This window comes from Cervus elaphus, chromosome 10 (assembly GCF_910594005.1).
Source record: "Cervus elaphus chromosome 10, mCerEla1.1, whole genome shotgun sequence".
NCBI lineage: Eukaryota > Metazoa > Chordata > Mammalia > Artiodactyla > Cervidae > Cervus > Cervus elaphus.
This window is the reverse complement of record NC_057824.1, coordinates 15,806,615-15,832,364: the sequence shown is the minus strand read 5'-3', so window position 1 is coordinate 15,832,364 and position 25,750 is coordinate 15,806,615. Positions and strand designations below refer to the sequence as shown.

The 25,750-nt window shown below is 62.8% G+C and overlaps 4 protein-coding genes across 11 annotated transcripts in view; 2 read left to right on the top strand and 2 right to left on the bottom strand.

Moving 5' to 3' along the window:
* Positions 1-976: 976 nt before the first annotated feature.
* On the top strand, positions 977-2,704 carry LOC122702111 (mastin-like). The gene is given in 6 exon segments (XM_043915616.1): positions 977-1,037; positions 1,207-1,385; positions 1,538-1,802; positions 2,272-2,426; positions 2,535-2,550; positions 2,553-2,704. Coding segments are annotated over 6 exon segments (828 nt in total).
* Positions 2,705-13,748: 11,044 nt separating this feature from the next.
* LOC122702237 (tryptase-2-like) lies at positions 13,749-16,919 on the bottom strand. 2 transcript variants are annotated; one of them, XM_043915820.1, is made up of 6 exons: positions 16,815-16,917; positions 16,227-16,281; positions 15,946-16,117; positions 15,573-15,838; positions 14,457-14,620; positions 13,918-14,341 (listed from the first exon to the last, which is right to left on the bottom strand). In XM_043915820.1, the coding sequence occupies exons 2-6, from the start codon at positions 16,279-16,281 to the stop codon at positions 14,177-14,179; spliced, it is 822 nt and encodes a 273-aa protein (XP_043771755.1). In that variant the 5' UTR covers positions 16,815-16,917; the 3' UTR covers positions 13,918-14,176. The 2 variants fall into 2 exon arrangements, with proteins under 2 accessions (XP_043771754.1, XP_043771755.1); XM_043915819.1 differs by lacking the exon at positions 14,457-14,620 and having other exon boundaries at positions 13,749-14,341; positions 16,815-16,919.
* A 3,336-nt stretch (positions 16,920-20,255) lies between these two features.
* Positions 20,256-22,254, top strand: LOC122702236 (tryptase-2-like). 2 transcript variants are annotated; one of them, XM_043915818.1, is made up of 6 exons: positions 20,256-20,346; positions 20,516-20,570; positions 20,680-20,851; positions 20,959-21,224; positions 21,349-21,512; positions 21,599-21,873. In XM_043915818.1, exons 2-6 carry the CDS (start codon positions 20,516-20,518, stop codon positions 21,761-21,763), a joined length of 822 nt encoding a protein of 273 aa, XP_043771753.1. In that variant the 5' UTR covers positions 20,256-20,346; the 3' UTR covers positions 21,764-21,873. The 2 variants fall into 2 exon arrangements, with proteins under 2 accessions (XP_043771753.1, XP_043771752.1); XM_043915817.1 differs by lacking the exon at positions 21,349-21,512 and having other exon boundaries at positions 21,599-22,254.
* Positions 22,255-23,608: 1,354 nt separating this feature from the next.
* Positions 23,609-25,750, bottom strand: part of CACNA1H (calcium voltage-gated channel subunit alpha1 H) — a 57,102-nt gene continuing 54,960 nt past the window's right edge. For all 6 annotated transcript variants that reach the window (XM_043915814.1, XM_043915815.1, XM_043915812.1 and 3 more), the window contains one exon: positions 23,609-25,418. In XM_043915814.1, the coding sequence (XP_043771749.1) occupies positions 24,414-25,418 (1,005 nt within the window). In that variant the 3' untranslated portion in view covers positions 23,609-24,413. The remainder of the gene's footprint in view (positions 25,419-25,750) is intronic.

Sequence of the window (25,750 nt, the reverse complement as noted above, 5' to 3'; positions counted from 1 at the left end):
CGGGCTCCCTGGGGAATTGGAATAAACACCTCCAGCTCTCCTGAGTCTGGCTGACTTGTCTCAAATGCACGCACCTCCCCACACACAGGGGTCCCTCTGGACCCCAGGCTCTCCTAGAAGACACCTCGCAAGTGGGTCCAGGCAGAGGGGTGCCAGCTCCCAAGGGGCTGGGAACTGGGACCAGGGAGGGGCCCAGGGAAACCCTCATCTCTCATCCTCTGATCCTTTCCCGACCTCAAACCTGAGAACAAACAGGCCCTGAGCCGACCGCCAGGCCCGTCCTGCCCTCAGAGGCTGTGGTCAGGGCAGCACTGAGACCACACAACCCCGGAGATGCCCGGGTCCTCAGCGCTCCCGTGGGCGCCCAGCCCGCACACTCAGTGCTGGAACGCTCCTTTGCCCTGGGTCCGGAGCCTCCGTGGGCATCAGTAACTGTGAGTCCTCAGGGTCTGGGAGAGATGTCAGGAGGGTCGTCAGCCCAGGCGCTGGGCTCCAGGCTGGGGAGCAGCCCTGGGTCCCGGGGGTGGCCGGTACCCAGAAGAGCAGGGCCTCACACCCCGCCTCCGATTCAGGACCCCCCTGGGGCGGCGGCCGGTCAGCACCCCTCGCTCCCCTCCCTCCCGCCTCTCTGCCCACCGAGTGTCCCTCCCAACGGGACCCACTCGGGCAGGGGGCCCCGGGCCCTCACTTCTTCCCCTGCCCGGGCCCCCCGCTTCCAACCCCTGCCGGAGGAAGCTGAGTTGAACTGTCCCCTGGTCCTCGGTCCCCACAGGGAGAGGACTGACCTGGCCGCAGCACACAGCCCTGTGCCCACTTCCTGTGTGAGGGGAATAAATGGGGCCCTGGGGGCACCCGGGGCAGAGACATGGAAGCAGCTTGGAGGAGGCCACCCTCCCGTCCAGACCAGTGGGAGCCTCAGGCTGCCCTTCCCGAAGCTGGTGCTGGGGGTCCAGCTGCCCCTCAAGACCGCCTGCCGATGCTGTGGCTGCTGGTCAAGACCCTCCCCTGCCTGGGGCGCTCCGTGCCTGTGACCCCGGGTGAGTCCGCACCCCATGCAGTGCCCTGAGGGGTCCTGAGGATCCCAGGGCCCGTCTCTGCTCCCAGGGTCAGCCCATCTTGGCGGGGGGGGGCCTCCCTGCTTCTGAACAGCTTTGCCAGGGAAGGTCATCGTCTGGGTCCCTGATGGCCCCTTACCTTGCTTCCCAGGCCCCAGCTCAGGACGTGGGCTGGTGGGCACCATGGGGGGCTGCGATGTCTCGGCCAGGAGCTACCCGTGGCAGGTAAGCCTGAGGTTCTACAATAGGACAGTTGGCCGGTGGATACACTTTTGTGGGGGGTCGCTCATTCACCCCCAGTGGGTGCTGACTGCTGCCCACTGTGTTGAATGATGAATATTCTGTGCCCCTGTCTCTGTGGCTGGCTGCAAGGAGGGTGGGGAGCAGAGGGGGCTAGGGGAGGTGTGTGTGGGTGTCCAGGGGCCCCTCCCCAACTCTGGGGGTCCCCAGCCTCCTCTGAGTGGCTCCTGGTCCCTCTCCCCAGGAAAAGCCTGCAGGCTTCTGCCATCAGGGTCCAAGTCGGGCAGCTGAGACTCTATGACCATGACAAGCTGACCAAAGTGTCCAAGATTGTCCAACACCCCAATTACAACCAAATCCTCTCTGCTGAGGGGGGTGCGGACATCGCTCTGCTGAGGCTGCAGGCCCCCGTGAGCCTCTCCCATCACGTCCAGGTGGTCTCCCTCCCGCCTGCCTCGCTGAGGGTCCCCGAGGGGAAGATGTGCTGGGGCAGCGTCACGGTTCACTGTAGGTTTGGGGAGACTTGAGGCGAAGGATGAGGAACTGGGGAGGCTGGGTCTTCAGGGAGAGTGGCTCACCCCACAGACCTTTGGATCTCGGCGGGGGGGGTGTCCTGCGTGGTTCTGGACGGGAACCTTCTGGAACAACCTCAGGGGTGGGCCACTGGCTCTGAGTTCTGGTCAGACTCTGCCCCAGCCGTCCTGGGCTCTGACCCCCTCAGCCTGGGCACCCAAGGCGGTCATCAGGGAGGAGGTCTGGGTCACTGAGCGTGGGCAACCCGCCAAGATCTCAGGGTTCCTCCATGTTGCAGGGGGATGGGCATCTAGAAGTTTTAGAGTCATGTGATCAGACCCCAGATTCATGGCTGTGGGGACACTGAGTCCAAGGCCAGGGGCACTGGGTCTGGACCCCAGGGCCTCCGCAGACCGAGGGGAGCCCCTCCCCAGCACGGAGCTCACCCAGCCTCTCCCCGCAGAGCCCCTGCCCCCGCCCTACCATCTGCAGGAGGTGGAGGTGCCCGTCGTGGGGAATCAGGTTTGTAACCTACACTATCGGAAACTTGCAAACGCCACCAAGCCAATCAAAGATGACATGCTGTGTGCCGGGAGCGAGGGCCAGGACTCCTGCCAGGTGGGACCCCAGACTCACCCTCTAATATGCCCCCAACCCCCTAATATGCCCGCCAACCCCACTGCCTGGGGGAGTGGGAAGTGTTTACTGAGTGGTGTTTTCCCACAGGGTGACTCCGGGGGTCCCTGGTGTGCCTCTGGAAATGCTCCTGGGTCCAGGTGGGAGTTGTCAGCTGGGGCCACAAGTGTGCACTCCCCGACTTCCCTGGGGTGTACACCCAGGTGACCAGCTACATGTCCTGGATCCTCCAGTACGTCCCACTGTCCCCAGGGCCCTAGGCCTGAAGACTCCCAATCTTCTTTGCTCAGGGGCCCCTGGTGGTCCTGGGGAGCAGGCAGGGGCTCCAGAGGGGGCACCGTGTGGAAGGGAGATGCCGGCAGTCAGCTGTCTGTGTCGTGAGCCTCATTAAACTGTGCAGAGCTGCTTCCAGGCTGTGTGTGTGTTTGACCTGACCGGGGTTGGGGTGGGGGATCTCTGGGCGGGCTCCCTGGGCACAATCGGAGGGAAGCAGGGTGGGCCCGCCTTCTGGGGCAGGCGTCCTCGGCTTCTCCTCCTCCCACCACCACCATCTGTTGCCTGCTTCTCTGAGACCCTTGGCCTCAGTCCACACGTCCCTCCCCACCCCTCCCCACCTGACACCCGCACCAGGAGAATGGGGTCCCCATCGGCATCGCTCACGACACCAGCTATTTCTTACAGGATGAGTCCCATGGGCCCCCTTGGACTCTGGGGTTCAGAGGTGCATCCAGGTGATGCTGGAGGAGGAAGGGGCCTGGGGTCTGTGGAGAGAGCCCTGGGGGTGCCCAGCGGGAGGGGTGTCCAGGTCCCTGTCTTCACGCTGCTCAGCCTCCAGCTGACCCTGCAGCCTGGCCCCTCAGGACCCATGTGAAGAGCCAGCCTTTCCTGAACAGAATGAGGTGTCTGTCCAGAGTGGATCCTGCCCCTCTCCCTGTGGGACCCAGGGCTCTGAGGATGAAGTTTGGGGCCCAGTACAGTGTTCGGGGTCCTAATTAGTTTTAACTGGCTTTATCTCAAACTGAACACAACTGACTCCTAGTCCTTAATAACAAACTGGGCAGATAGCTGATCATTTAGACTCTGTGCCGATTGGAGGACCTACACGTTTTTGTAGCAGCAATGACAGGAGCCTGATCGGTGAAATTGGGTCCAAGGTCAATGGAACTAAGTGGTGATCACCCTAGGTGTCAGCAGGACAAGCTGATCTGTATGTCTTGATGACAGGCTGTGGGAATAATAAGTGATCATTCAACTCTTTGACGCTTAAAAAAGTGAACCAACGGTTGGTTGTTAGGTGCTGTAGGATTTACAACCAAATCCTCAAGTGGAACACATTCTGTTGACCCAGGATGGAAGAAGTATTCACTTATTGGGGTCTGGGGAAGTCGTTCCATCTTATACAAGATTGAGCTCCGATCTTATGCTAACTTAACTCTCAGCCTGTTGGTGGCCATCAAACCCACATTGTGCACCTGCTCTAACTATTAAAGAAAAGGGCGCATTGGTCAGAATTAAGGAAAGGAAACACCTCCCTTCCTGGGACGCCAAATGCTGGTGCTCCTTCTGTGATAAGCCTCCCTCCCAGGTGCCAGGCCGGGCACTTGCTAATCTGTTTCCTGTCTCCTGCTGCAAGAGACCCACCCGGTCCTGCCCACTCTGCCGTGGCTGCACCCCCAGCCACCCCTCCTGCCTCAGGGTGACCCTGCGGCCTCCTGTCTGCAGGGTGAGAGGCTCCCAGCAGTTGCAGGGGGTGCCCAGCTGGGGCTCTGGCTGGGCCCGGTGTGACATTCTGGGGACCTAGCACCCTGGAGCACCTAGCAGCAAATCCTGAGTTTCCCCTGACTCTGTCCCCTGGCCTCAACCTAGATCAGCCCAGAGGACCTGACCTCCTCTTCTTCCCAGAGTCGCTGCTTCGGCCCCGCCCTTGACCTTCTATTCTGTGTCAGGGCTCCCCTGACCCTGCAGGAGGCAGCAGGGAGATGCTGGTGTTGGTGGGGGGCAAGGGAGAGGGCCCCAGGCCTCCACCCGATTGAAGGCCACGAGGAGTGACCAGGGCCGGGGCTGGGACTGACAAGGACGGCGTGGCTTCTCCGGGGGAGGTGTCCTGAGCCCTGAGGGCAGAGGGCTGGGCTGGGACCAGTGCCCTCCCTGACGTGGCAGAGAACAGCAGGGATCTCAGCGTAGGCTCTGCCTTGAAGCCACAGCCCCCAGCTCGGTCCGCCTGTCCCAGAATTCACCACATGACACTGTGCGTGGTTCCAAAGGGAGTTTATCCAAGTCAAATGATTTTGACTTGGTGTCACACCCACGCCCGGACACCCATCCACCCACCCCCTTCTCCTGTGAGGCAGGTTCTGTTCTCTGAATTAGCCAGCTGCCACGTGAGTGTGACCCAGGTGTGACATGACTGTCTCTTCTCTGGGGAGATGTTTGCTCCCCTGGGGACCACTCAATGAGGGACTGGCTCCCGCAGGGTCTGTCTCTGGGTGGGAACCAGTCCCAGCTGCCTGTAGGTGAGCAAAGCACCAGGGAGCCGTCTCAACGGAGGCGACGCTTGGACCCCAAGACAGGAGTGGGGGCAGGGTGGGAGCAAGACCACTCGGTGAGCTTTCCTGGGGTGCCCAGAGCAGGTCCCACGGTCCCCCGGAGGAGCTGTGGGCCCTGGCAGACGTGGTCCTCAGCCTGCACCTCCTCTCTCCCCCTTGGCAGGGGTGGGAGGTGGCCGGTCCCAGGGATGGGCCCCTCCCCTTTGCCGTCTTGCCCACTGTCCTCTTGGCTGAAGGGTCACAACGGCAGGTGCGGGCAGGGCAGCGACGGCCGAGGCGTCCAGAGATGAGGGAGGGACGCAGCTCCTGGGCCGGGCGCTCCCGGAAAGTGCCCTCCTCCTCCGGTTTGCTTGGCACCCGGACCAGGCAGACCTTTAAGGTCACGCGTTTCTACCCTGCACGCCTGGGATCCTCCTGAATTTCAGCCTGCCGCAGGGCCCTTGCGGCAGCGGGCAGGGGGGTGAGGGGCACGTTTCTTGTCTACAGCCCGGCCTGGCAGGGAGGGAGCGAAGCGTGTTTCTGGGCTTGTCCAGGATCAATCCTGGCCGCTGCCGGCTTCTGGACCCCGCTTCCCGAAGCCCGTGTCGGATGGCGCCAGGGCAGGAGGAGCTGGAGCTGCTGCCAGCCTTCGGCAGGGGATCTCAGGCAGGCGAGGGGCGCAGGCCCCCACCTTCCCGGCCCGCCCAGGCCTCCTGGGACTGTGGTGCTGTGGCCCCACAGCGGGTACCTGGGACGAAGCGGTCTCTGGGCTGGGGTCTCCAGCACCCATGGTCTTTCTGGCAGGGGGTCGCGAGCAGAGGCGCCCCGGCCCTGGGCAGCACTCTGGGTGGTGGCCCTGGGAGAGGTCGGGGCTGTGCCTGCCCTCCCAGGTGCTGGTGCTCAGTCCCCCTGCCTCCACCCGCAGGGGTGGCTCCGTCTGGTGCTCCTGGTGCCTTCCTTCCTGGGAGACAGAGGTGAGAGCCCAGGCAGGCATCCTGCTGCCCTAGAGCCCAGGCCTCGGCCCTGGGGGCAGGCTGCGTCTCCTCGGGGCTGGGTGTTCCCCAGCAGGGAGGCAGGGCTCCGGCCACACGCATCCCGCTCACTTTGCGGTCCATCCTGGGCCCTCACATCATCTAGCTTTTCTTCCCGGCTCCACCTCCGGGAGATATGTGTGGGGTCACTTCCAAGCCAGCAGTTTTTTTTTTCTTTTTCCAATTTTATTTTTTTTAACACCAAAAAGCATGTTGTATTGGGGTGTAGCCAATTAACAATGTTGTGATAGTTTCAGGTGAACACTGAGGGGACTCAGCCACACATACATGTGCATCCGTCCTTCCCCAAGCCCCCCTTCCAGTCAGGCTGGCACGTAACATTGAGGGGAGTTCCCTGCGCTGTACGGGAGGTCTTTGTTGGTTATCCACTTTAAAGATAGCAGTGTGTGGACTTCCCTGGTGGCACAGTGGAAAAGAACCTGCCTGCCAATGCAGGGGACACAGGTTCGATTCCTGGTCCAGGAAGATTCCACATGCCTCGGAGCAACTAAGACTGGGTGCCACAACTACTGAGCCCGCACTTCAGAGCCTGAGCTCTGCAACAAGAGAAGCCACAACAGTGAGAAGCCTGAGCACCACAACTAGAGAAAGCCCTTGCACAGCAACGAAGATCCAGTGCAACCAGAAATAAATAAAATTCTTTAAAAAAATAAAATAAAAAAATAAAGATAACAGTGTGTATGTGACCTGCCCAAAGTCCTTACCTAGCCCTTCTCCCCCACACCCACCGGTGCTTGAAGGCTGTCACCTGTGCCTGGTGGGTCTGTGTGAGAATCCTCAGGTCTGCTGCTTTTATAACTTTCGAAGTCCTTCCCCGAGGCCGCTCAGCCAGCTCAGGAGCAGACAGAGACGCAGAACAGGGTGGAGCCATCCTCACCCCCAGGCCTTCCCTCCGAAACCTCAGGACAGCACCCAGGAGACCCTCCTCTCTTCCCAACAGGGGGACTGAGGCCTCTCCGGTCTCCAGCCTGGGAGCCACTCAACACCCACGGGGCCACTTGCGTCTGAATTGAGTAAAATTAGGTGAAAAGTTTAGTGACACAAACTGAGGTACCAAGCAGGCCCTTCACCCTGGAAAGTTTCAGAGGGGAGCCACCTCGGGCCCCGCCCTGGGCCCTGTTATTGCAGAGGGGCCACCTGGGGGCTGCTGGGCTGACTGTGATCGTGACCGTGACCGTTCTCACCCACCTCTCGACCAGCGGGCGGCTTCGTCCCAGAGGCCTGCGTCATCGGGGGCCCTGGGGTCGCCCCCTGCAGTGGCTCTGGCAGGTCAGCCTGAGAGATCAGGACCGCCACGTCTGCGGGGGCAGCCTCATCAGCCTCCGGTGGGTGCTGACCGCCGCCCACTGCGTCTGCAGGTGAGTCCCGCTTCCCTCTTGCTGGGGCTGCGCGATGCCTCTGCCCCTGTTACCCCAGGTTCTGTCCCTGGTCAGGGGACTAGATCCACACGCTGCAACTAGGAGCCAGTGCAGCCACATAAACAAAACTGAGTGTATGTATAAAAAAAGAATTCCTGCCCGTGTGAGCTTTTGCACACTGCTCTCTCCTCAGGGGACCCCGTCCTGACCTGTCTCAGGTCAGTGTCCTACCTGCCCGAGGGCTCAGCTCAGCTGTCCTCAAACACTGGGAGGGGGCCATCCGCCACCCCCCGCCCCACAGAGAACAGCCTCCCCAGCTGCACCTGGAGCCCCTGAGCTTCAGCCGGCCGCCTGCCTGCCTGGCTCCTGGCACAGAGCCTGTCTGCTGCCCACTGCCAGCCTCAGCCTCTGCCGCACTGTTATAGCCACGCTTTCCGGGAAACAGACTCACTCAGAAGGACAATGCAGATAGTGAAGTGCAGTTTAAAGTTTTGTTTACTTGTTATATTAAATCAGCTACAAAAGCCGGGCCATTGCCTGATCCAATGCTGATAGGAAATCTAAATCTAGGAACCATTTCCCTAATCAGGCACCGGGATACTTTTGATTTTCTTTTAGTCCAGGTAGGAAAAGCTTTTACCCATCTCAAGAATGCACATACCATGACTAGCAGGTAACTGTAGTGTCGGTGAGGTTTTATTTCAGTGAAGTCCACTCCCAGGTGTTCAAGGGGCAGTGTGCCTTTCAGTTGAATACCCGGAGGTTTTTGTCTGAATATCCAAGAGGCAGCATTAACCTGTGAGCAGGCAGCATGGCCTAGGTGGGTCGCTTGGTGTGTCTGGCTTACCAGAGTGTGTGCCAGCTCCTTTGGTACCAATAATCTGCCACTTGGCAATTCCCACCCTCTCTTTTTAGAATGAAGAAGGAATTCATAGGGCCTGGATTCCATCTCAGGCCTGTCCGTGCTGGCCGTGCTCGGCTGCCTCTCCAGCGGACTCTGAACTCTCTGCTTAGTGCCTGTGGGGACGACAATGGAAGGATAAGACCTCCTCCAGACAGGGGAATCTTGAAGATCACATCTGGGCTACTCATTGCCTAAGAGGAAGCATACCGTAATCACCCCTGTCTCCGGACAGGTCATAAACTTTTTTCGTATCTATCAGGATGTAATCACAGGCTTATCGATTATTAACTGGTTGGAATGTAACTGCGGGCTTATTGACTATTGACTGTTTAGACACGTACACATGGGGTAGGTGGTGGGTTTAGACACGTACGCATGAGGTATCAAAGATTTTCACAAATGCTAGACGGGGTCCTTGGCTAAGAAGAGACTCTGCCTTGGGCCCGCCGGCGTAATAAACTGCACTCCACTATCTGCATTGTCCTTCTGAGTGAGTCTGTTTCCCGGAAAGCGTGGCTATAACAGCACCCCTTGCCTCGATCTCCGCCTGGCCTGGGAACAGTGGGATCCAGTCCTTTCTGCCCCCCGGCAGCAAGGCCCCGCCTCATGCAGGGCTCTGTACAAAGATAACCCCACGGCTGGAGCGGACCCTGGAGTCTTTGTCCCCGCCCAGATGTGGCCAGCCCCGTGGGCGAGGGCTGAGCAGAGAGGGTCTGAATGAAGCCCCCAAGCTCTTGGCCCTCACCCCCAGAAGCCAGTTCTGATGGCGCCGACGCCAGCAGACTCTCTGTCCTCACAGCCCATCATGTCCCCCGCTTCCCCCACAGCTCTGTGAGCCGGCAGGACCTGACCATCCGGCTGGGAGCATCTGTCCTGCACACCAGCCCCCCAGGCTGTCTCCGAGGCCGTAATCTGCGTCATCCAACACCCCTCCTTCAGTGGGAACATGCCTGCTGAAGCTGGCTCGGCAGTGCCCTTCTCCCAAACCATCAGTCCCATCCCGCTGGCCTTGGCGGGTTCCTCCTTCCCACTGGGCATCCTCTGCTGGGTGACCAGCTGGGGGGACATCAGGCAGGATGGTGGGTGAGGGGCGAGGGGCGGGGGCGGAGGGGGCGGCCCCGAGGTGGAGCAGGCCGCGTGCAGGGGTGACAGGTCACTCACAGCCTCTCTGCGCGTCCCTGCCCCTGAGCACCTCGTCCCACCTCCAGCTCACCTCGCTGCCCACTTGGGTCAGGCATCTGCCTCACCATGCAGGGCGGGGCTCACCCCCGAGGGGGGCACGGCCCCACTCCCTGCGGGCCCCTCCTCCATCCCTGATGCCCAGTCTCCTGCAGTGGCCCTGCCGGAGCCCGCAGGCTACAAGAGGTGGACGTACACATTGTCAGCCCGAAGAGCTGCTGCAGGCTCTCCCGCCCAGAGCCCGTCGCTAAGGAGATGCTGTGTGCTGGCCACTTCCAGGGCCAGAAGGGCTTCTGCGAGGTCAGGCCCCCTGTTGGTGCTCCTGCCCCAGTCCTCCACGGGGCCCAGGGAGCCACTGGACCCCTCCGGGCCTGTTTCCTGCTAAGCACAGTGGGGTGAGGAAGCAGAGTCCCATTCACAGGGAGTCTGTGACACGCCTGTTTCGTGCTTAGCCAGGCTCCCCAGGTCCCCTTTTGCCCTAAGTGACCCTGAGAGTCAGGCTGGGTCCTGGACTCAGGGCAGGAGAGACACATCACCATTTTGCTCCACGGGGTGGAGGACTTTGTCTCACCCTCGAGGTGGAATGGTATCTGGTGGAGCCGGATCTCAATGGATGCTTGTTATAAGAATGAATCTGGAGTCAACTTGACAATAAATAGCCAGAGAACTCGGGCTCCGGCTGCCGTAGGGAGGTGAGCGGGTGCTACAAAGACTCAGAGGGTCGGAATCCAGGCTCAAAGAGGCCACGCGACTTGTAAGGGAGGTGGCGTGCATCAGGGGAAGCATCCAGGCTTGGAATAATAATAAAGTGACTGAATCTCAGCGATGCTGTAACCTAGCTGTGTGACCTTTAGCAAGTTGCTTAACCTCTCTGAGCCTCAGAGGCCTCAAAAAAAACAAAAAAGAGACAGATAGAGCTGCTCTGCAGGGCTGCCAACAGGACAGATCAAGGATGGAGCCCCCACCTGGCCGCCTGGAGCCCCAGAGAGCTTGCCTGTGTGCCCCCTCCCCAGCCCTGCACCCAGCCCCTCTCGGTCCCTGTGCTCCCCGAAGTCAGCCTCGGCCCGAGCACACCCTGGACCTGTCTGCTCTTCTTGCGTCCTCCAGGGTGACTCTGGAGGCCCCCTGGTCTGCCCGCTCCGGGACCAGCGCTGGGTGCGGGTGGCAGTGGTGAGCTTCAGTGGGGGCTGTGCTGAGCCAGCCGCCCAGGCGTGTGCGCCAGTCTCCGCCTGCCAGCCCTGGATCCGCGCCACGTCCTCCTGCCGAGACACCTGCGCGGGGGCTGACCCCTCCCCGGGGCATGGCCTGCCCTTCTCCCGTCATCTCTTCTGAGTTCCCTGTCTCTGTGAAGCCCTTCCCTTCTCTGCCTCGCTGTCCCGCCTGTCCCTGCCTGTCCCCCTCTCCACCCTGACCCCCACGTGGCCAGCGGACAAGAGACGGCCAGGGCATGCAGGCGGCTTGACTTGTTTAAGGCAAGGAGCTGGGTCAGGAGGGAAGCACAAGGTTGATGGGCCCTGGGGGTGGCCTCGGGGGCCCTGGAGGCCTGGGAGCCTGAGGGCGGCCAGCACCCTCACGCCAACACCAAATGCTTGGTAGCCGCTCCTCTGGCCAGTTCATTTGAACTGTCGTGGAGGTGGGGGCTGCAGGACCTCATGTCCTAAGCGGACATCCCCAGGGGGCTCTTGTGCCCCTGGTTTGGGGGTGTCTTTGGCAGGGGAGGGGGCAGGCTGTGGATAGTGTTTGCTCTCAGAGCAGTGGCCTGGGGCTCACCCTGGTCTGGGAAGGTTACGTAACTGGCAGCGTCTATTGTTTAAAAGGCAGGTAATGACTTTTTCATTTTTTTTGAGTCTCTCCGTGAGTCTGGCTCTTCTCTGCACAGGGACCCCTGCAGAGTGAGCCCAAGGCCTCCAGCGTAGGCGCGGCTGGGTGGGAGGGAAGCAGGCCTGCCCCCAATGCCAGTCCTTGCCTTGTTCCACTGCAGGGACTTTCCCACCCAAACCGAATGGCTTGGACCATCCAGGCTGCAGGGTGTGAGCAGTGATGTGACTCCAGGTCACCCACGCCCTAGATCCCTGGTCCAAGTCTCTCTGTCTAGCCACGAGGAGGGAGCAGAAAGCCCAGAGCACCTCCGTCCACGCACCAGGCCCTCACGTCCTGGCTGGCAGCAAAGGAGGGGGTGGCCCTGAGTGGCTCTTGATACAGACTGGGTCCAGGGAGCCCAACTGGGAAGGCGTTCTCAGGCTCTCTTCCTGCCTGCCTTCTGACCACACCCCGGCCAGGAAGAGGGTCTGAGGGGACTTTCCTCTGTCCGGAGAGGGGCTGGAGCAGGCAGGGCCCCAGCTTCTGGGTGCAGACACGGCCGGAAGGGGCCTGGAGGGGGTCTTGTGGCCCTGGAGTCGCCTGATGGAAACCTGCTTCCTGTCCGAGTCTGAGGCCGCCTGTGTGGAGGACAGGCCCTGCTGCTGCGGCCTGTCCCGGCCTGGGAAGGCCTGTCCCCTCACTGGAGGAGTCCAGGATCATTGTCAAAAGCCTGACAGGACTCCATCCCCCAGCAAACCTAAAACCTGTGGCAGAGAGCCTGGATTCCCGTAGCTGCACAGCTGGCCTGCCCTTGGGGTGCCATCCCTGGAAAAATGCCCTGAGAGCCCACATCTCTGCTGTCTGCTGTGTGGCCTGGGGAGCTCCCTCCTTCTGCAGGGAGGCAGGAAGGACCTGTCACCTCCCTCTGTCCCCATGTGGACACTGTCACGTGGCAGCAAGTGGACGACTCAGCAGGGCTAGGTCAGACCCCAAGCATCTTGGCTGCAAAGAATTTTGTCCCCAAATGGGCAGGGATTAGAGCCAGTGCCAACGCCTCCAGGAAGCCCTCCCTGGTTCCTGCCGGGCACACTGTCTCCCCTCCTTTATCCTCCAGGACCCTAGTCTTTGGGCTTTCTCAGGAGGGTGTCATTTTGAGGCCCAGACTGAGCCCCATGGAGACAGCTCAGGCCCTGTGACTGGTGTCTCTGTGCCCACCCGTCCCTGGGTCCCGTGGGCCCCACCACAGATCAGATTGGCACAGCCCCAGCTACCCGGCCTGGGGAAGCCTCTTCCTAACCGTCCTCTGTCGGGCCAGGGCCTGATGACTGAGCTGATTAGTCCCCTGGGAGGGGCCAGGACTTTCCTGCCCACCTTCCTGCCCCAGCCCCCTGCCCAGCTCCTAAGTGCAGGCTGTGGGTCTTCCGAGATGCTTGAGGTCAGCGGCCCCTTCTTAGGCATGGGGGAGCTGAGACATGGACGTGCTACATTTATGATTAAAAATGATTTGCGACTAAGAGGGAGAATGAGCAGCTTCGGCACCTCCCCCAGTGTGTGGCTTCAAGTCAAAGTCAGAAGTTGAGAGTCTGGCTGCAGACCAGGGCCTGACCTCTGGGGCTCTGCAAGGTGGACCCCAGTGCCCCTCGGCCCCCCAGCCTCGGCGGGGCCGCAGGGCCCGAGGTTGGCAGGGCAGGAAAGGACTGGGAAACGCAAAGGCGGTCTTGCCTCCCTGGTTCTGGAACCTCACCTAATGTGGAAATCAGTCCTAGAGGATTAATGTCAAAGTATGTCCGCATGTGTGAGTGCACACATGTGTGTGCATGCGTGTATCTGTGTGTGCATGTGCAACAGTTCAAATCTTCAATCTGTAAACACAAACACCTTCAACTTTACAAAGCCAACAAAAACAATTTTCAGCAACTGCGAAAGGGTTAATGCAGTCATTTCATCAAAAACCTTAAAATGACGGGAAGAACCTAAGGACTCCAAGCCTCCCTGCCGGGGAAACGCAGAGCTGCGCTAAGGCAAACCCCGCACCCCAGCAATGACATAAATGCAGTCTATAAAGTGAAGCAGCCAAAGGATGCTACTCTTTACAATAATTTAAAATATTGAGTATTGATTATGCCTTTACTCCCTCAACGTAGTATGCGTGTGTGCGTGCTAGGTGGCTCCAGTCGTGTCCGACTTTTTGTAACCCCACGGACTATAGCCCACCAGGCTCCTCTGCCCATGGGATTCTCCAGGCAAGAATACTAGAGTGGGTTGCCATGCCGTCCTCTGGGGATGGGACCTGCGTCTCTTACATTCTGCATCGGCAGGCAGATTCTTTACCACTAGCACCACCTGGCAAGCCCCACAATGTAGTATATGATACATTTTTAAAATATCTTGTGTATCACATATATTATATTATGTATCTTGCATCATGTTTACATTATTACACTTCAATGACTTGATAGGTTAGGTCTCAAACTTGTTTCCAGGGAATGTCTCACATTGTGTCAAGGTGTTGGATTCAAAGAAAACCAGAGCACCACAGCCAGGTGGGTGCCCGGGGGTGGGGGACCCACAGAGACGGTGGCTGCACCCAGTCGGGTCCTGGGGCCCTCCCCTCCCTCAGCGACACCCGCAGCCAGAGACAGGCAGGACCCCTTCTGCTCTCCATGCTCTTTAATGAGTGTCAGCAGCCCCTGCCTGCGCCCTGAGCTGGGCGGGGAGGGGGCTGGGGCAGGGTGTGCAGGGCAGGGAGGGGTCAGCAGAGAGGGGTCAGCTGGGAGGGGGCTCACTGGGGGTGGGCAGCAGGGAGGGGGCCGGGGAAGGTGCAGGAAGGTCGCCTCCGCGGCTGGAAGCAGCGGTGTGGGGACAGAGGGGGCCGGCTCCTCCGCTGACCCAGATGGTGGCCTGGGGACCAGGCTCAGGGCCCCTGGGGGACGAACTGGTGGATCCAGTCCAGGTAGGAGGTGACACGGGTGTAGATGCCCGGCCGCTTGGGCTTCGCGCAGCCGTCGCCCCAGCTGACCACGCCTGCCTGCAGCCAGGTGCCATTCACCTTGCAGACCAGGGGCCCTCCGGAGTCGCCCTGCGGGTGGTGGGGAGGGGCTCAGGGCGGCTGCGGGGGGCGGTGGGGGCTGCGGGGGGTGGGGGGGCTCAGGGCGGCTGCGGGGGGCGGTGGGGGCTGCGGGGGCGCTCCCCACCTGGCAGGAATCCCTCCTGCTGTCCCCGGCACACAGCATGTCCTCCCGCACGATGGGGACGCTGTCCCCCGTGTACAGGCCAGAGTGGTACTTCCTGTCACAGACACTGTTCTCCACGACGGGCACCTTCACCTGCTTCAGGGGGAACGGGGGCGGCAGGCGCCCTGCGGGGAGGGGGCGGAGGGAGGCAGACTTGGGCCAGGGGCTCAGCTCTCCCCGTCCCGGATGGCAGGGGTGGGGGGGGACCCCGGAGCCCTGCTGAGACCGCTTCTCAGAGGGTCTGCAGCTCGGCCGACGCAGTGGTGAGCGCTTCCCTCCCACTGCGAGGCTGCGAGGCTATGGGTTCTCGGCCTCATCTAAGGCCCGTTCAGGGAGGGGAAGGGCTGCGGTCCTGGGATTTGCAGAGCAGAAGCCCAGTCTTCCTTCAGCTCCGCTGCCTCCAGGATGGGCTAGGTTCTGGGCACCACCCGGCCCTGCCTCTGGCCAGCCCCGGGCCCAGGACTCAGCTTGCCCTTCTGTGCCGGGGCGCTTGGGCAGCACGCCACCGTCTCTGCCGCCCTCGGCCGATCGCAGGAGCAGGGTCCTTTTGCAGGACGCCAAGCGTACAACACTGGGCAGCTGTTCACACTGAGTGTTCCCAGCTGTGCTCTGAAGCGGGGCTCAAATAGCACAAGCCCTTTACACGGGAGCGGGGGTGGTGTGCTGGAGGGGGTGCCCAAGCGGCAGTCAAGCTCTCCCACACCCCCGCAGGTGTCTGGTCTCCTGTCCATGGGCACAGCACCGAGATGCAAGCTGCCCAGCCCAACATTATCGTTAACCAGACGTTTCATGTGTCCGATTTTCCTCTTTCCTCTTAGCGTACCCATTAATACCAACTGCAGCTGTACTCATTTCATGGCAGGGGAAACTAAGGCACAGAGGTGCTGAGGGACCTGCCCAACACCCCGAGAGTTTCGTCCATCTGTTGGGCTCTCGGCACACCAGGCCACTACCACCTCTCCTCCCCAGGGTCTCCACACTCTGGCTCCCTGATGGGCAGTGGGGATGCTGGTCCCCAGAGGAAACACCAGAGCCTGGGGCCTGGCCCCGCCCCATCCTGGGGTCCCCTACACTCACTTCCATTGTCCACATCGCCCCAGCCCGTCACCCAGCACTGCGTCCCCGGGGGGAAGGTCTCCGACGCAGGGGGCAGCGTGACTGGCTGGACGTGGCAGGAGATGCTCACGGGCTCATCCAGCTCCAGCAGAGCGATGTCCGCCCCGTTCGTGGCTGTGTAGTAGTTGGGGTGGGGGATGACCCTGCTGATGGAGAGCAGCTGGTCCTGGTAATACAGGTGCTGCTCCCGCAGCTGCACCCTGAGGTATGAGGGGTCGCGGACTTCCCTGGGGACAGAGACGGGCCCCTACTCAGAGCTGAGCCACCCTCGGGACACCCAGGAGCCTGGGTGGAGCCCCAGCGCACCCCACCCACAGGCCCCCTGGAGACTCACGGTCCGACGCAGTGGGCCGCGGTCAGCACCCACTGGGGGTGGATCAGGGAGCCCCCGCAGAGGTGCCTCCAGTACCCGCGGCTGACTCTCAGGCTCACCTGCCAGGGCCACCTGCTCCCAGGGGCATCCTGGCCCCCGACGATGCCTGCGCGCTGCAGGGCCTGGCCTGGGGCTGGAGCAGGAAGCCTTCAGCCCTGGGCTCCTCTGAACCCACCACCCGCCCCTGGGCTTGTGGGGGTGGGGGAGGGCAGAGACCCCTCGGGCCCGGGGTCAGGACTCACCAGGGGCCACGGGGGCCAGGCTCAGCAGGAGGGCCAGCGCCAGCAGAGGGAGCATCTGCAAGGAGCAGGGAGGGGTCTGGGGTGTGGGGTCCAGGGGTACGGGGTCTGGGGGTGTGGGGTCTGGGGGTCTAGGGTCCGGGGGTGTGGGGTCTGGGCTGCGGGGACTGGGGGTCTGGGGTCTGGGGGTGCGGGGTCTGGGTGTCTGGGGTCCAGGGCTGTGGGAGTGCAGGGTCTAGGGTCTGGGTCTGGGAGTCTGGGGTGTGGGGGTGTGGGGGCGTGGGGTCTGAGGTCTGGGGTCTGGGTCTGGGGTCTCGGGGTTCAGGTCAGTTGGTGCAGGGGCTGGGGCTCTGGGGTCTGGGGGTGCGGGGTCTGGGAGTGTGGGGTCTGGGGGTCCGGGGGTGTGGGGTCTGGGGTATGGGGTCTGGGGGTCTGGTGTCTGGGTCTGGGGTCTGGGCCCTGGGGTCTGGGGTCCAGTGGCATGGGGCCCTTGATCGGGGGGTCTGTCCAGGCCAGAGGTCTGGGGCCTCAGTGCTCGGCCACCCGGCTGCACAGTGACAGCTGATGTCGGGGTCCTGCTGGGGGGCTCACCTTGGCAGGTCCAGGCTGCTCTTGCCCAGCCCGCTCTCTCTGCCCCTTTATCCTCACAGACAACCAGAGGGTCAGGGGAGGGGGCGGGTCCTCCGATCCAGGGGAGTCGGGACGGAAGTGGATGACTCAGACCAGAGGGAGTCCATCTGGTCAGGAAGGGCCCTGCCGCCCCCGTCCACGCCGGCAGACCCGATTCCTCCATGTGGCCCCACATCCATCTCTGGCTGTTATCTGAGAAGTTAACTCTACCATCAGGGGAGCCGTGTTATCTGGGGATCTGAGTGCCATTCGCACGGGACGGGCTGAGGAGGGCTCAGCTGACTGGCCACCCCTGCCTGGCCCACCAGGTCACGGTCTCAGAGTGGAGGTCTGACTGCAGCTGTGGCTCTGGGCTGGGACCTCCGAAGAGGACGTGGGGAGCACAGCTGGACCTGAGGCGCTGGGGTCTGCGGACCTCTGAGGAGGACGTGGGGAGCACAGCTGGACCTGGGGCGCTGGGGTCTGCGGACCCTCCTGCCTGTGACCGTGGCCTCAGTTCCCACAAGGAGGAGACGCTGAGCTGGGCTGGACCCAGTGGTTCTTGACCCTGGCCCAGCCTATGGCCTGTGCTCTCCCTGCCAGGGTGGGGTCATGGGTCAAGGGTCAGAGGGCAGAGAGCCTGGAGAGCCCGTGATGTAGGCCAGTCAGGATGGCCACAGCCCTCACCCAGCTCACCTGCAGTCAGGTGCTGGCTGAACAGAGGTCCGCTAGGTCATCCTGAGGGCAGAATGGGGTGAGGACCAGGAGGCCAGAGAGCCGGGGAGTCCCCATCCTCCACTTCCCGAGCCTGGGTTCACCTGCCCGGCCTCCTTGGGGTCCCGGGACGCAGCACGTCCAACCGGCCGACAGGGGCAGCCCTCTGGGTCGGGTCATCCTGGCTGGTGGTCTGCGGGGCAGTGGGGGAGGCTCAGGTCAGGGGGAGCTCTGCAGGGGAAATGGGGCAGTAGCCCCGTGCTGCGGAGTCACCCACACATGGGACCTGCCAGGCTCCCGCAGTGGCTGCGAGAAGGTGTCATGACTGCAGGGTGATGCCCAGAGTGTTAGGAGAGTCGCCCAGAAAGAGACTCACAGACACAGTCCCCTGTTTTCAGGAGATAGAGAGGGGGCCCTCCTAGCACATGTTTCTGCAACAACTGTGTCCTGTGTGAGACACAGGAAGAGAGGTGAGCTTTGGTGCTCACAGAGAAACTGTTCAAAGTGGATCCTAGGCCTCAGTGTAGACATTAAGACTGTGAAACACTGGAGAGCAACTATAGCAGGAAATCCTGACCTGGAGGAAGGCGAGGGGGCTCAAAAATCACCAAGAGAAACAGAAGAACCTGGTGAGTTTCTGAAGTCAGAGTTTTGAGTTTCTGAGTCAGAAGAAACTGGCCTTCGCCAAATTGAAAACTTATGCTCTGAAGGACACTGTTAAGAAAGCGAAAGTGTAACCCGCCTGCTGAGAAGAATATGGTAAAGCCGGGAGAGAAGGAGGCTTACAACCCCTCAGACGACACCCAACCGATTTAAAGAGGCAGCAGCTTGTGTAGACGCTTGCTCAAAGGTTAAGTACTACCGAGAAGCACCTTCTTACTCATCGGGAAAGTGCAGAGAGGAGGAGCTGCCGCCCCTCACCCTCTGAAACGCAGGGACACCCGGGCTCTGCCCACTGCCCCTCCTTGCGCCTTCCTCTGAGCTGAGTGGTCGGGTGGGCACTCGCTCGAGAAGGGGTTAGTGTTGCAGAAAAGAGAGGAGGGTGCCAGCCGGAGCAAAAGGGCTTGTGTTCAGGCAAGGCTAATGGAGATGGGAGGGTAATGGACACGTGGGCACTGACCAAATAAGTCGATGGATTAGAGGCAGAACCAGGTTTTACCCACTGGAGAAGGCAGGATATAGGAGAGGGGCTTGCAGCAAACCCAGAGGTGTGGAGCTGGGGTTGGGGAAAGCTGGTGGCTTCAGTGTAGACACAGGGGGTATGAGCCCACGTATGTGCTCATGCGTCAGCCCACGTGTACGTGTGTGTGCCTGTGTGTGCTCACGCGTGAGACCCTGTGTGATTCCCTAGCTGTGTCCCTGGGAGCACCCAGAAGCCTCAGTGTCATTGTCACCGGAGCACATGGGTGCGTCTACACAGCTTTGGAAAGTTTTCTGTAAATCTAAACCTGTTCTAAAAAATTACATTAAAGAAAAGAAATACAGAGTAGGGTTTGAGGCCCAGCTCAGCCCTGTGACTGGCGTCTCTGTGCCCACCCGTCCCCGGGTCCTGTGGGCCCCACCGCAGATCAGATGGGCACTGCCCCAGCTGCCCGGCCTGGGGCAGCCCCTTCCTAACCGTCCTCTGCCTGGCCAGGGTCTGATGACTGAGCTGATTAGGCCCCTGGTAAGGGCTGGGACTTTCCTGCCCCTCCTTCCTGCCCCAGCCCCCTGCCCAGCTCCTACGCACAGGCTGCTGGTCCTCCGGGAAGCTCGAGATCAGCGGCCCCCTCTTAGGTGTGGGGGAGCTGAGGCACAGGGTTGGGTGGGGAGCTGCCTGATGATCCACAGCGGTGGGGGGCAGAGGCCATGGGGGGCACAGGCTTGTCTCCTCCCCACCAGCCCTGGCCCAACAGCGCGTGCTCCACGTTTGATCAGCTGACGGATCAGGATGACAGAGGCGCTCCTCCGCTCTGAGCCCATGGGGGCTGCACACCTAGGAGAGTGGCCTTGGAGGAGGCACCGGGGTGGGGAGAGCTGGAGCCCAGGCTGCCCCTCCCAGGGCCTGGGAGGCCTGGTGTGGGGGCAGGAGAATCAGTGACCAGGGTCTGCTGGAGGGATGCCTGAGATGGGGCCCAGGCAGCCCCGGCCTGTGTTGAGGTGTGCTCACGTGAGAAACCCAGCTGGGTACACCCCTAGGACGTGCAAGAGAGCCAGCCAGGGGCAGGAGCGCCCCAGGGCCAGGCTGGCATCCCGGCAGAGTAGGGGCAAGGCAGGGCTCCCCTAGGGCCCAGGAGGTGCCACATGGATGGTGGCGTGGGAGAGGCCGGGGTCAGGAGGCCGTGAGCTGAAGAGGGCGGATGGGCTGCAGGCCCAGGGGAGAGTGAGGAGGCGGGGTGGGTGGACACGGATGGGGCTCACCCTGGCCTGCAGGCAGGGGACGGGGTGCTGGGCCTGGGGGGAGCGTCCAGGGAAGGTGGATCTGGCCTCTCCTGTCCCCTCGCCTTCAAGTCCCTCAGCCCGTCCCGTGCGAATGGCATTCAGATCCCCAGATAACACGGCTCCCCTGATGGTAGAGTTAACTTCTCAGATAACAGCCAGAGATGGATGTGGGGCCACATGGAGGAATCGGGTCTGCCGGCGTGGACGGGGGCGGCAGGGCCCTTCCTGACCAGATGGACTCCCTCTGGTCTGAGTCATCCACTTCCGTCCCGACTCCCCTGAATCGGAGGACCCGCCCCCTCCCCTGACCCTCTGGTTGTCTGTGAGGATAAAGGGGCAGAGAGAGCGGGCTGGGCAAGAGCAGCCTGGACCTGCCAAGGTGAGCCCCCCAGCAGGACCCCGACATCAGCTGTCACTGTGCAGCCGGGTGGCCGAGCACTGAGGCCCCAGACACCCGGCCTGGATAGACCCCCTGATCAAGGGCCCCATGCCACTGGACCCCGCACCCCCAGACCCTGCAGCCCCGGACCCCTCCCTGCTCCTTGCAGATGCTCCCTCTGCTGGCGCTGGCCCTCCTGCTGAGCCTGGCCCCCGTGGCCCCTGGTGAGTCCTGACCCCGGGCCCGAGGGGTCTCTGCCCTCCCCCACCCCCACAAGCCCAGGGGCGGGTGGTGGGTTCAGAGGAGCCCAGGGCTGAAGGCTTCCTGCTCCAGCCCCAGGCCAGGCCCTGCAGCGCGCAGGCATCGTCGGGGGCCAGGATGCCCCTGGGAGCAGGTGGCCCTGGCAGGTGAGCCTGAGAGTCAGCCGCGGGTACTGGAGGCACCTCTGCGGGGGCTCCCTGATCCACCCCCAGTGGGTGCTGACCGCGGCCCACTGCGTCGGACCGTGAGTCTCCAGGGGGCCTGTGGGTGGGGTGCGCTGGGGCTCCACCCAGGCTCCTGGGTGTCCCGAGGGTGGCTCAGCTCTGAGTAGGGGCCCGTCTCTGTCCCCAGGGAAGTCCGCGACCCCTCATACCTCAGGGTGCAGCTGCGGGAGCAGCACCTGTATTACCAGGACCAGCTGCTCTCCATCAGCAGGGTCATCCCCCACCCCAACTACTACACAGCCACGAACGGGGCGGACATCGCTCTGCTGGAGCTGGATGAGCCCGTGAGCATCTCCTGCCACGTCCAGCCAGTCACGCTGCCCCCTGCGTCGGAGACCTTCCCCCCGGGGACGCAGTGCTGGGTGACGGGCTGGGGCGATGTGGACAATGGAAGTGAGTGTAGGGGACCCCAGGATGGGGCGGGGCCAGGCCCCAGGCTCTGGTGTTTCCTCTGGGGACCAGGGTCCCCACCGTCTGCTCCCTCCTGATGCTGCCTCCCTCCGCCCCCTCCCCGCAGGGCGCCTGCCGCCCCCGTTCCCCCTGAAGCAGGTGAAGGTGCCCGTCGTGGAGAACAGTGTCTGTGACAGGAAGTACCACTCTGGCCTGTACACAGGGGACAGCGTCCCCATCGTGCGGGAGGACATGCTGTGTGCCGGGGACAGCAGGAGGAACCCCTGCCAGGTGGGGGAGCGCCCCCGCAGCCCCCACCGCCCCCCGCAGCCCCCACCGCCCCCCGCAGCCGCCCTGAGCGCCCCCCCCACCCGCAGGGCGACTCCGGAGGGCCCCTGGTCTGCAAGGTGAATGGCACCTGGCTGCAGGCAGGCGTGGTCAGCTGGGGCGACGGCTGCGCGAAGCCCAAGCGGCCGGGCATCTACACCCGTGTCACCTCCTACCTGGACTGGATCCACCAGTTCGTCCCCCAGGGGCCCTGAGCCTGGTCCCCAGGCCACCATCTGGGTCAGCGGAGGAGCCAGCCCCCTCTGTCCCCACACCGCTGCTTCCAGCCGCGGAGGCGACCTTCCTGCACCTTCCCCGGCCCCCTCCCTGCTGCCCACCCCCAGTGAGCCCCCTCCCAGCTGACCCCTCTCTGCTGACCCCTCCCTGCCCTGCACACCCTGCCCCAGCCCCCTCCCCGCCCAGCTCAGGGCGCAGGCAGGGGCTGCTGACACTCATTAAAGAGCATGGAGAGCAGAAGGGGTCCTGCCTGTCTCTGGCTGCGGGTGTCGCTGAGGGAGGGGAGGGCCCCAGGACCCGACTGGGTGCAGCCACCGTCTCTGTGGGTCCCCCACCCCTGGGCACCCACCTGGCTGTGGGGGTGGTCCTGCCCTGCCCCTCGAGCCCAGGGCCTCTTTCTTGCACCCTGGCTTGTCTTTTTGGTGAGGTAAAAAGTACCTTTCATGACAGATAAAGCAACAGTCATTGAGATGATTCTCGGGGCCCCAGGTACCCAGCAATGAGTCAAGAACCAGATTATCATCCCCTATAGCCTGTCCCCGCCCCAGGGCCCTGTCCTAACAATCCGGACTACCCAGCCTGGCAGGCAGTCCCTGGGAGGCCTGACAGGTGAGCCCAGACTCTCAGCGGAGAATGGGGACTCCCTGGCATCCCCACCCTGTCCCCAGTGTGACCTGGAGGACCTCTGTTCCCAGGTGAGCTGGGTGAGGACTGCGGTCCATGTCCCTGCTTCTGCACAGAGCCTGGTCAACTGTCCCGCCCTCCTGTCCTCTAACCCTTGACCCATGACCCGTCCTTGGCACAGAGAGTGGGGCCTGGGCCAGGGGCAAGACCTACTGCAGCAGCCCTGGGTCCAACCGGGTGCAGCGTCTTCTCCTTGTGGGGACTGAGGCCAACATCACAGGCAGGAGGGTCACAGACCCTAGCGCCCCAGGTCCACCTCTGCCCACCCACTCCTCCCAACCTGGGGGGGCTGCTTGCTCTTTGGAGTCCTGCAGTTCCTTGAGTCTCCACCAGAAGGAGTCCCTACCGCCTCTGGGTTGGGTTGGGCCAGGCAGGTGGGGATTGGGGGAGGGGCCGGCTGCAGCCCGGGGGGCCCCCCATACTGGAGACTCGCTGCCCACCCAGGTTAGAGCAAATAGGTCCCAGCCTCAGCCACATAAGTCCCGGATGGCACCTCCCACCACCTGGGCCAGCCCGGAGGCGGCCGCTGTCCTGCTGCCGTGGTCACCTGCTTTGCTGAGTGGATGGCAGGGCCTGGACGCTGTCGGGGAGCCAACCCCCCCTGGGTACAGCCCCTCACCATGATCCGGCCCTCCTCTGTTCCTGCTCTCAGGGGGAAGGGGTCGTGGGGGAAGCGGGTCTGCCCTGGGGCTGCAGTTGAGGCCAGCAGGACGTGGGGCAGGCCTGGGGTCAGAGCCTTCAGGCAGGGACACAGGTAGAGAGACAGCAGGTGAGGCGGGGCAGCGCCCTCTGCAGCCCTAAGTGACGGCCCAGTTGGGAAGCTCTCTCACAGGGGCCCCGCCCCGCCCCACCCCTGCCAGGAGCCCTGGGTCAGACTTCAGTGTGTGAACGATACCATGTGGTTCTGGCTGCCAAGGTGAGCTTGGCTTTTTCCCAGCAGAACTTTCTATCTGCGATCTGCCAAGGAGTGTGGTGGGGGTGGGGTGGGGAACTGGGGAGTGCTGAGGACCTACAGGGGGCAGGGGAGCTCTGTGGAGCTGGTGGTGGCATCACCCAGGTCTGCCCTTGCTAAGGCCACAGGCTGGCCACTCTCCCACGGGGGAGGGGGGTGCCAATTCTGGCGGTGGAAATCCAACGTGTTTCTTAAATAAGTTAATATTTATTCCGCTCTGCTTTGCAGCCCCCCCCCCCACCTCCCCTTGACTTGAGAAGCCGAGTTTTCCGCATCGGATTATTGCAAACGTTTAACCTGAATTTATAAAAGAAAGTGAAACGACGGGGCCATCAGCTCAAAGTCTTGACCCAGGCCCCACGGGCAGTGGGGGTCTTATTGCACGGTCCCCACTCCCTGGCGACCGGTCATTTCCCAGAGACCAGAGTCAAGGTGCTCTCTGGAATCCTGAGGGGTTGGAACAGCGGGGAGTGGGTGTGGAGGGGAGATGAGACAGCAATGAGTGGTGGAGACACGGATGAGAACTCGAGACTGTGAGTGACGGAAAAGCGTGGCCACGGCGGCCTTTGGCAGGAAGCTGCCACCAGAGGGCGCGAGCGGCCCCAGGCGTGTTCCCTATAAAAAGAAGTGGACGTGAAGATGGGGCTCTGCTGGGCGGGCTCCGTAGGGCGGCCTCTGCCTTCCTCCTCCTGTTCAGTTTCTGGTCCTTGTTCCTGGAACTCCTGAGCAGGCCGCCAACACGGCCCGGGACCACCTCGGCACACTGGGAAGCCCCAAACCTGAGTCGATAGGACGGAGGCCTTGGGCTGTGGGCTCCCGCTGCTCCACATGCCCAGAACGGCATGGGCCACCCTCTCCCTGTGCTGACATCCTTCTGGCTCCTCTGCCCTCGGGGGGCCCGAGCCAGGATCCACACACAGCCCTGTCCTGGCCGCCACACTGCTGGGCGCACCCCAACCCCAGTGCCAAAGCCTGTGGGCACTGCACCCGGGCTACACGGGCTCATCCACGCTGTCACCCGGGACTGGCACAGCCGGGGGGGACACTCTCTTCGGAGGGCTCTCAGGGACGGTGAGGTGCACCCCCCGCCCCTCCTCTGGGGGGTCTCCTGAGGGCACTGGGGGCTCCGTCTCCCGGGGTTCAGGAGGGGCTGTGGTGCCTGAAGAGGAGGGTCTGGGTTCTGGGGCAGCCCCATGGCCCCCATCCGTGAACAGGTCCCCACTGGGGCCCCCCACGTCCAGCGGCTCAAAGGCGAAGTTCGGGACAGTCAGGTGTTCTGTGCGGCAGGGGGCCTGGCCCCGCCGCTCCCCCTTGGCAGCAGCGTCCAGCCCTGCGCCGTCTGTGGGCTCCAGGGGGTCTCTGTGGGGCACAGCCTCGCAGGATGGGGTTCGCCGCCGCAGGGTGGTGCTGCTGCCCTCCGCCGCAGGGGCCCTGGCCGCACCCTCGTCCTCCGCGGGGGGCTCTATGGAGATGCAGGGGGGGCTCATCTTCTTCTTCCTGCGTGCCCCCAGGGCCAGCTCGGCCTCCAGGGCCCGGGGCTTTGCCTCCCCGGCCTCTGGACGGCTGTCTCCGACGCCCGGCTCCCCCGAGGGTCGCCTCTGCTCGTCCACCCGGCCCGGCTGGTCCAGGAAGCCCCGGGCGTCCACGCTGTAGAGCCTGTGCAGATCTGGCTCGCCGCCCACCATCCCACGGGCAGTGGGCGAGGCCGAAGGACTGCGGGCAGAGCTGGTGATGTGGCTGACCTCCTCATCGGCTGGGTCTGGGGCCTCGGCCTCCTCCCCGCCTGGGGCCGGCGGCCGGCTGGAGAGGCAATGCTGTCCAGAAGTGTGCTTGCGGGTGCGGATGCTGGCGGGCCGCGGGGACCGGGGCGGGGACCGCATGGAAGGCCCCAGGGATGCCTGCCTCACGGGGGTTTTCCCGCCGGACTCTCCCCAGTATGGGCTGCTGGCCCCGGTGCCATCAACCTGCCCTTCCAGGGACTCCGTGCGAACGGCCTCCTGCAAAGGCAGGGAGTCAGGTGAGACCAGCCAGAGGGACTCCCTCCCCACTCCAGGCCAGGTGACCTTGTGACCCCCAAGGCTATGGGCCAGGATGAGATGAGGCTTCAAGATGCTGGTGCGGACGCACTTGCCCCACAACTGGAGCAGAGGGACCCTCACCAATTCTGGTCGTGTGGGGGGGCCAAGCTTCTGTGGGCAGAGCCTGCCCAGGGCCCTGGAAACCCCAAGGGGCCAAGGGGCACAGACCCCGGCTGCAGCCGCTGCTTGACTGTGGTACTAGACCAGCTTGGCTCCCCAGGCAGGAGGGGGAAGGGAGAGGGGCCAAAGGC

Excerpts from the sequence above, each read along its gene's own strand:
- LOC122702237 (XM_043915819.1), bottom strand. The coding sequence starts at position 16,281 with ATGCTCCCTCTGCTGGCGCTGGCCCTCCTGCTGAGCCTGGCCCCCGTG. Across the intron at positions 15,839-15,945 it reads GCGGCCCACTGCGTCGGACC|GGAAGTCCGCGACCCCTCAT; the intron begins GTGAGTCTCCAG and ends CTCTGTCCCCAG. Across the intron at positions 14,342-15,572 it reads GGGCGATGTGGACAATGGAA|GGCGACTCCGGAGGGCCCCT; the intron begins GTGAGTGTAGGG and ends CACCACCCGCAG.
- LOC122702236 (XM_043915817.1), top strand. The coding sequence starts at position 20,516 with ATGCTCCCTCTGCTGGCGCTGGCCCTCCTGCTGAGCCTGGCCCCCGTG. Across the intron at positions 20,571-20,679 it reads CCTGGCCCCCGTGGCCCCTG|CCCCAGGCCAGGCCCTGCAG; the intron begins GTGAGTCCTGAC and ends TTCCTGCTCCAG. Across the intron at positions 20,852-20,958 it reads GCGGCCCACTGCGTCGGACC|GGAAGTCCGCGACCCCTCAT; the intron begins GTGAGTCTCCAG and ends CTCTGTCCCCAG.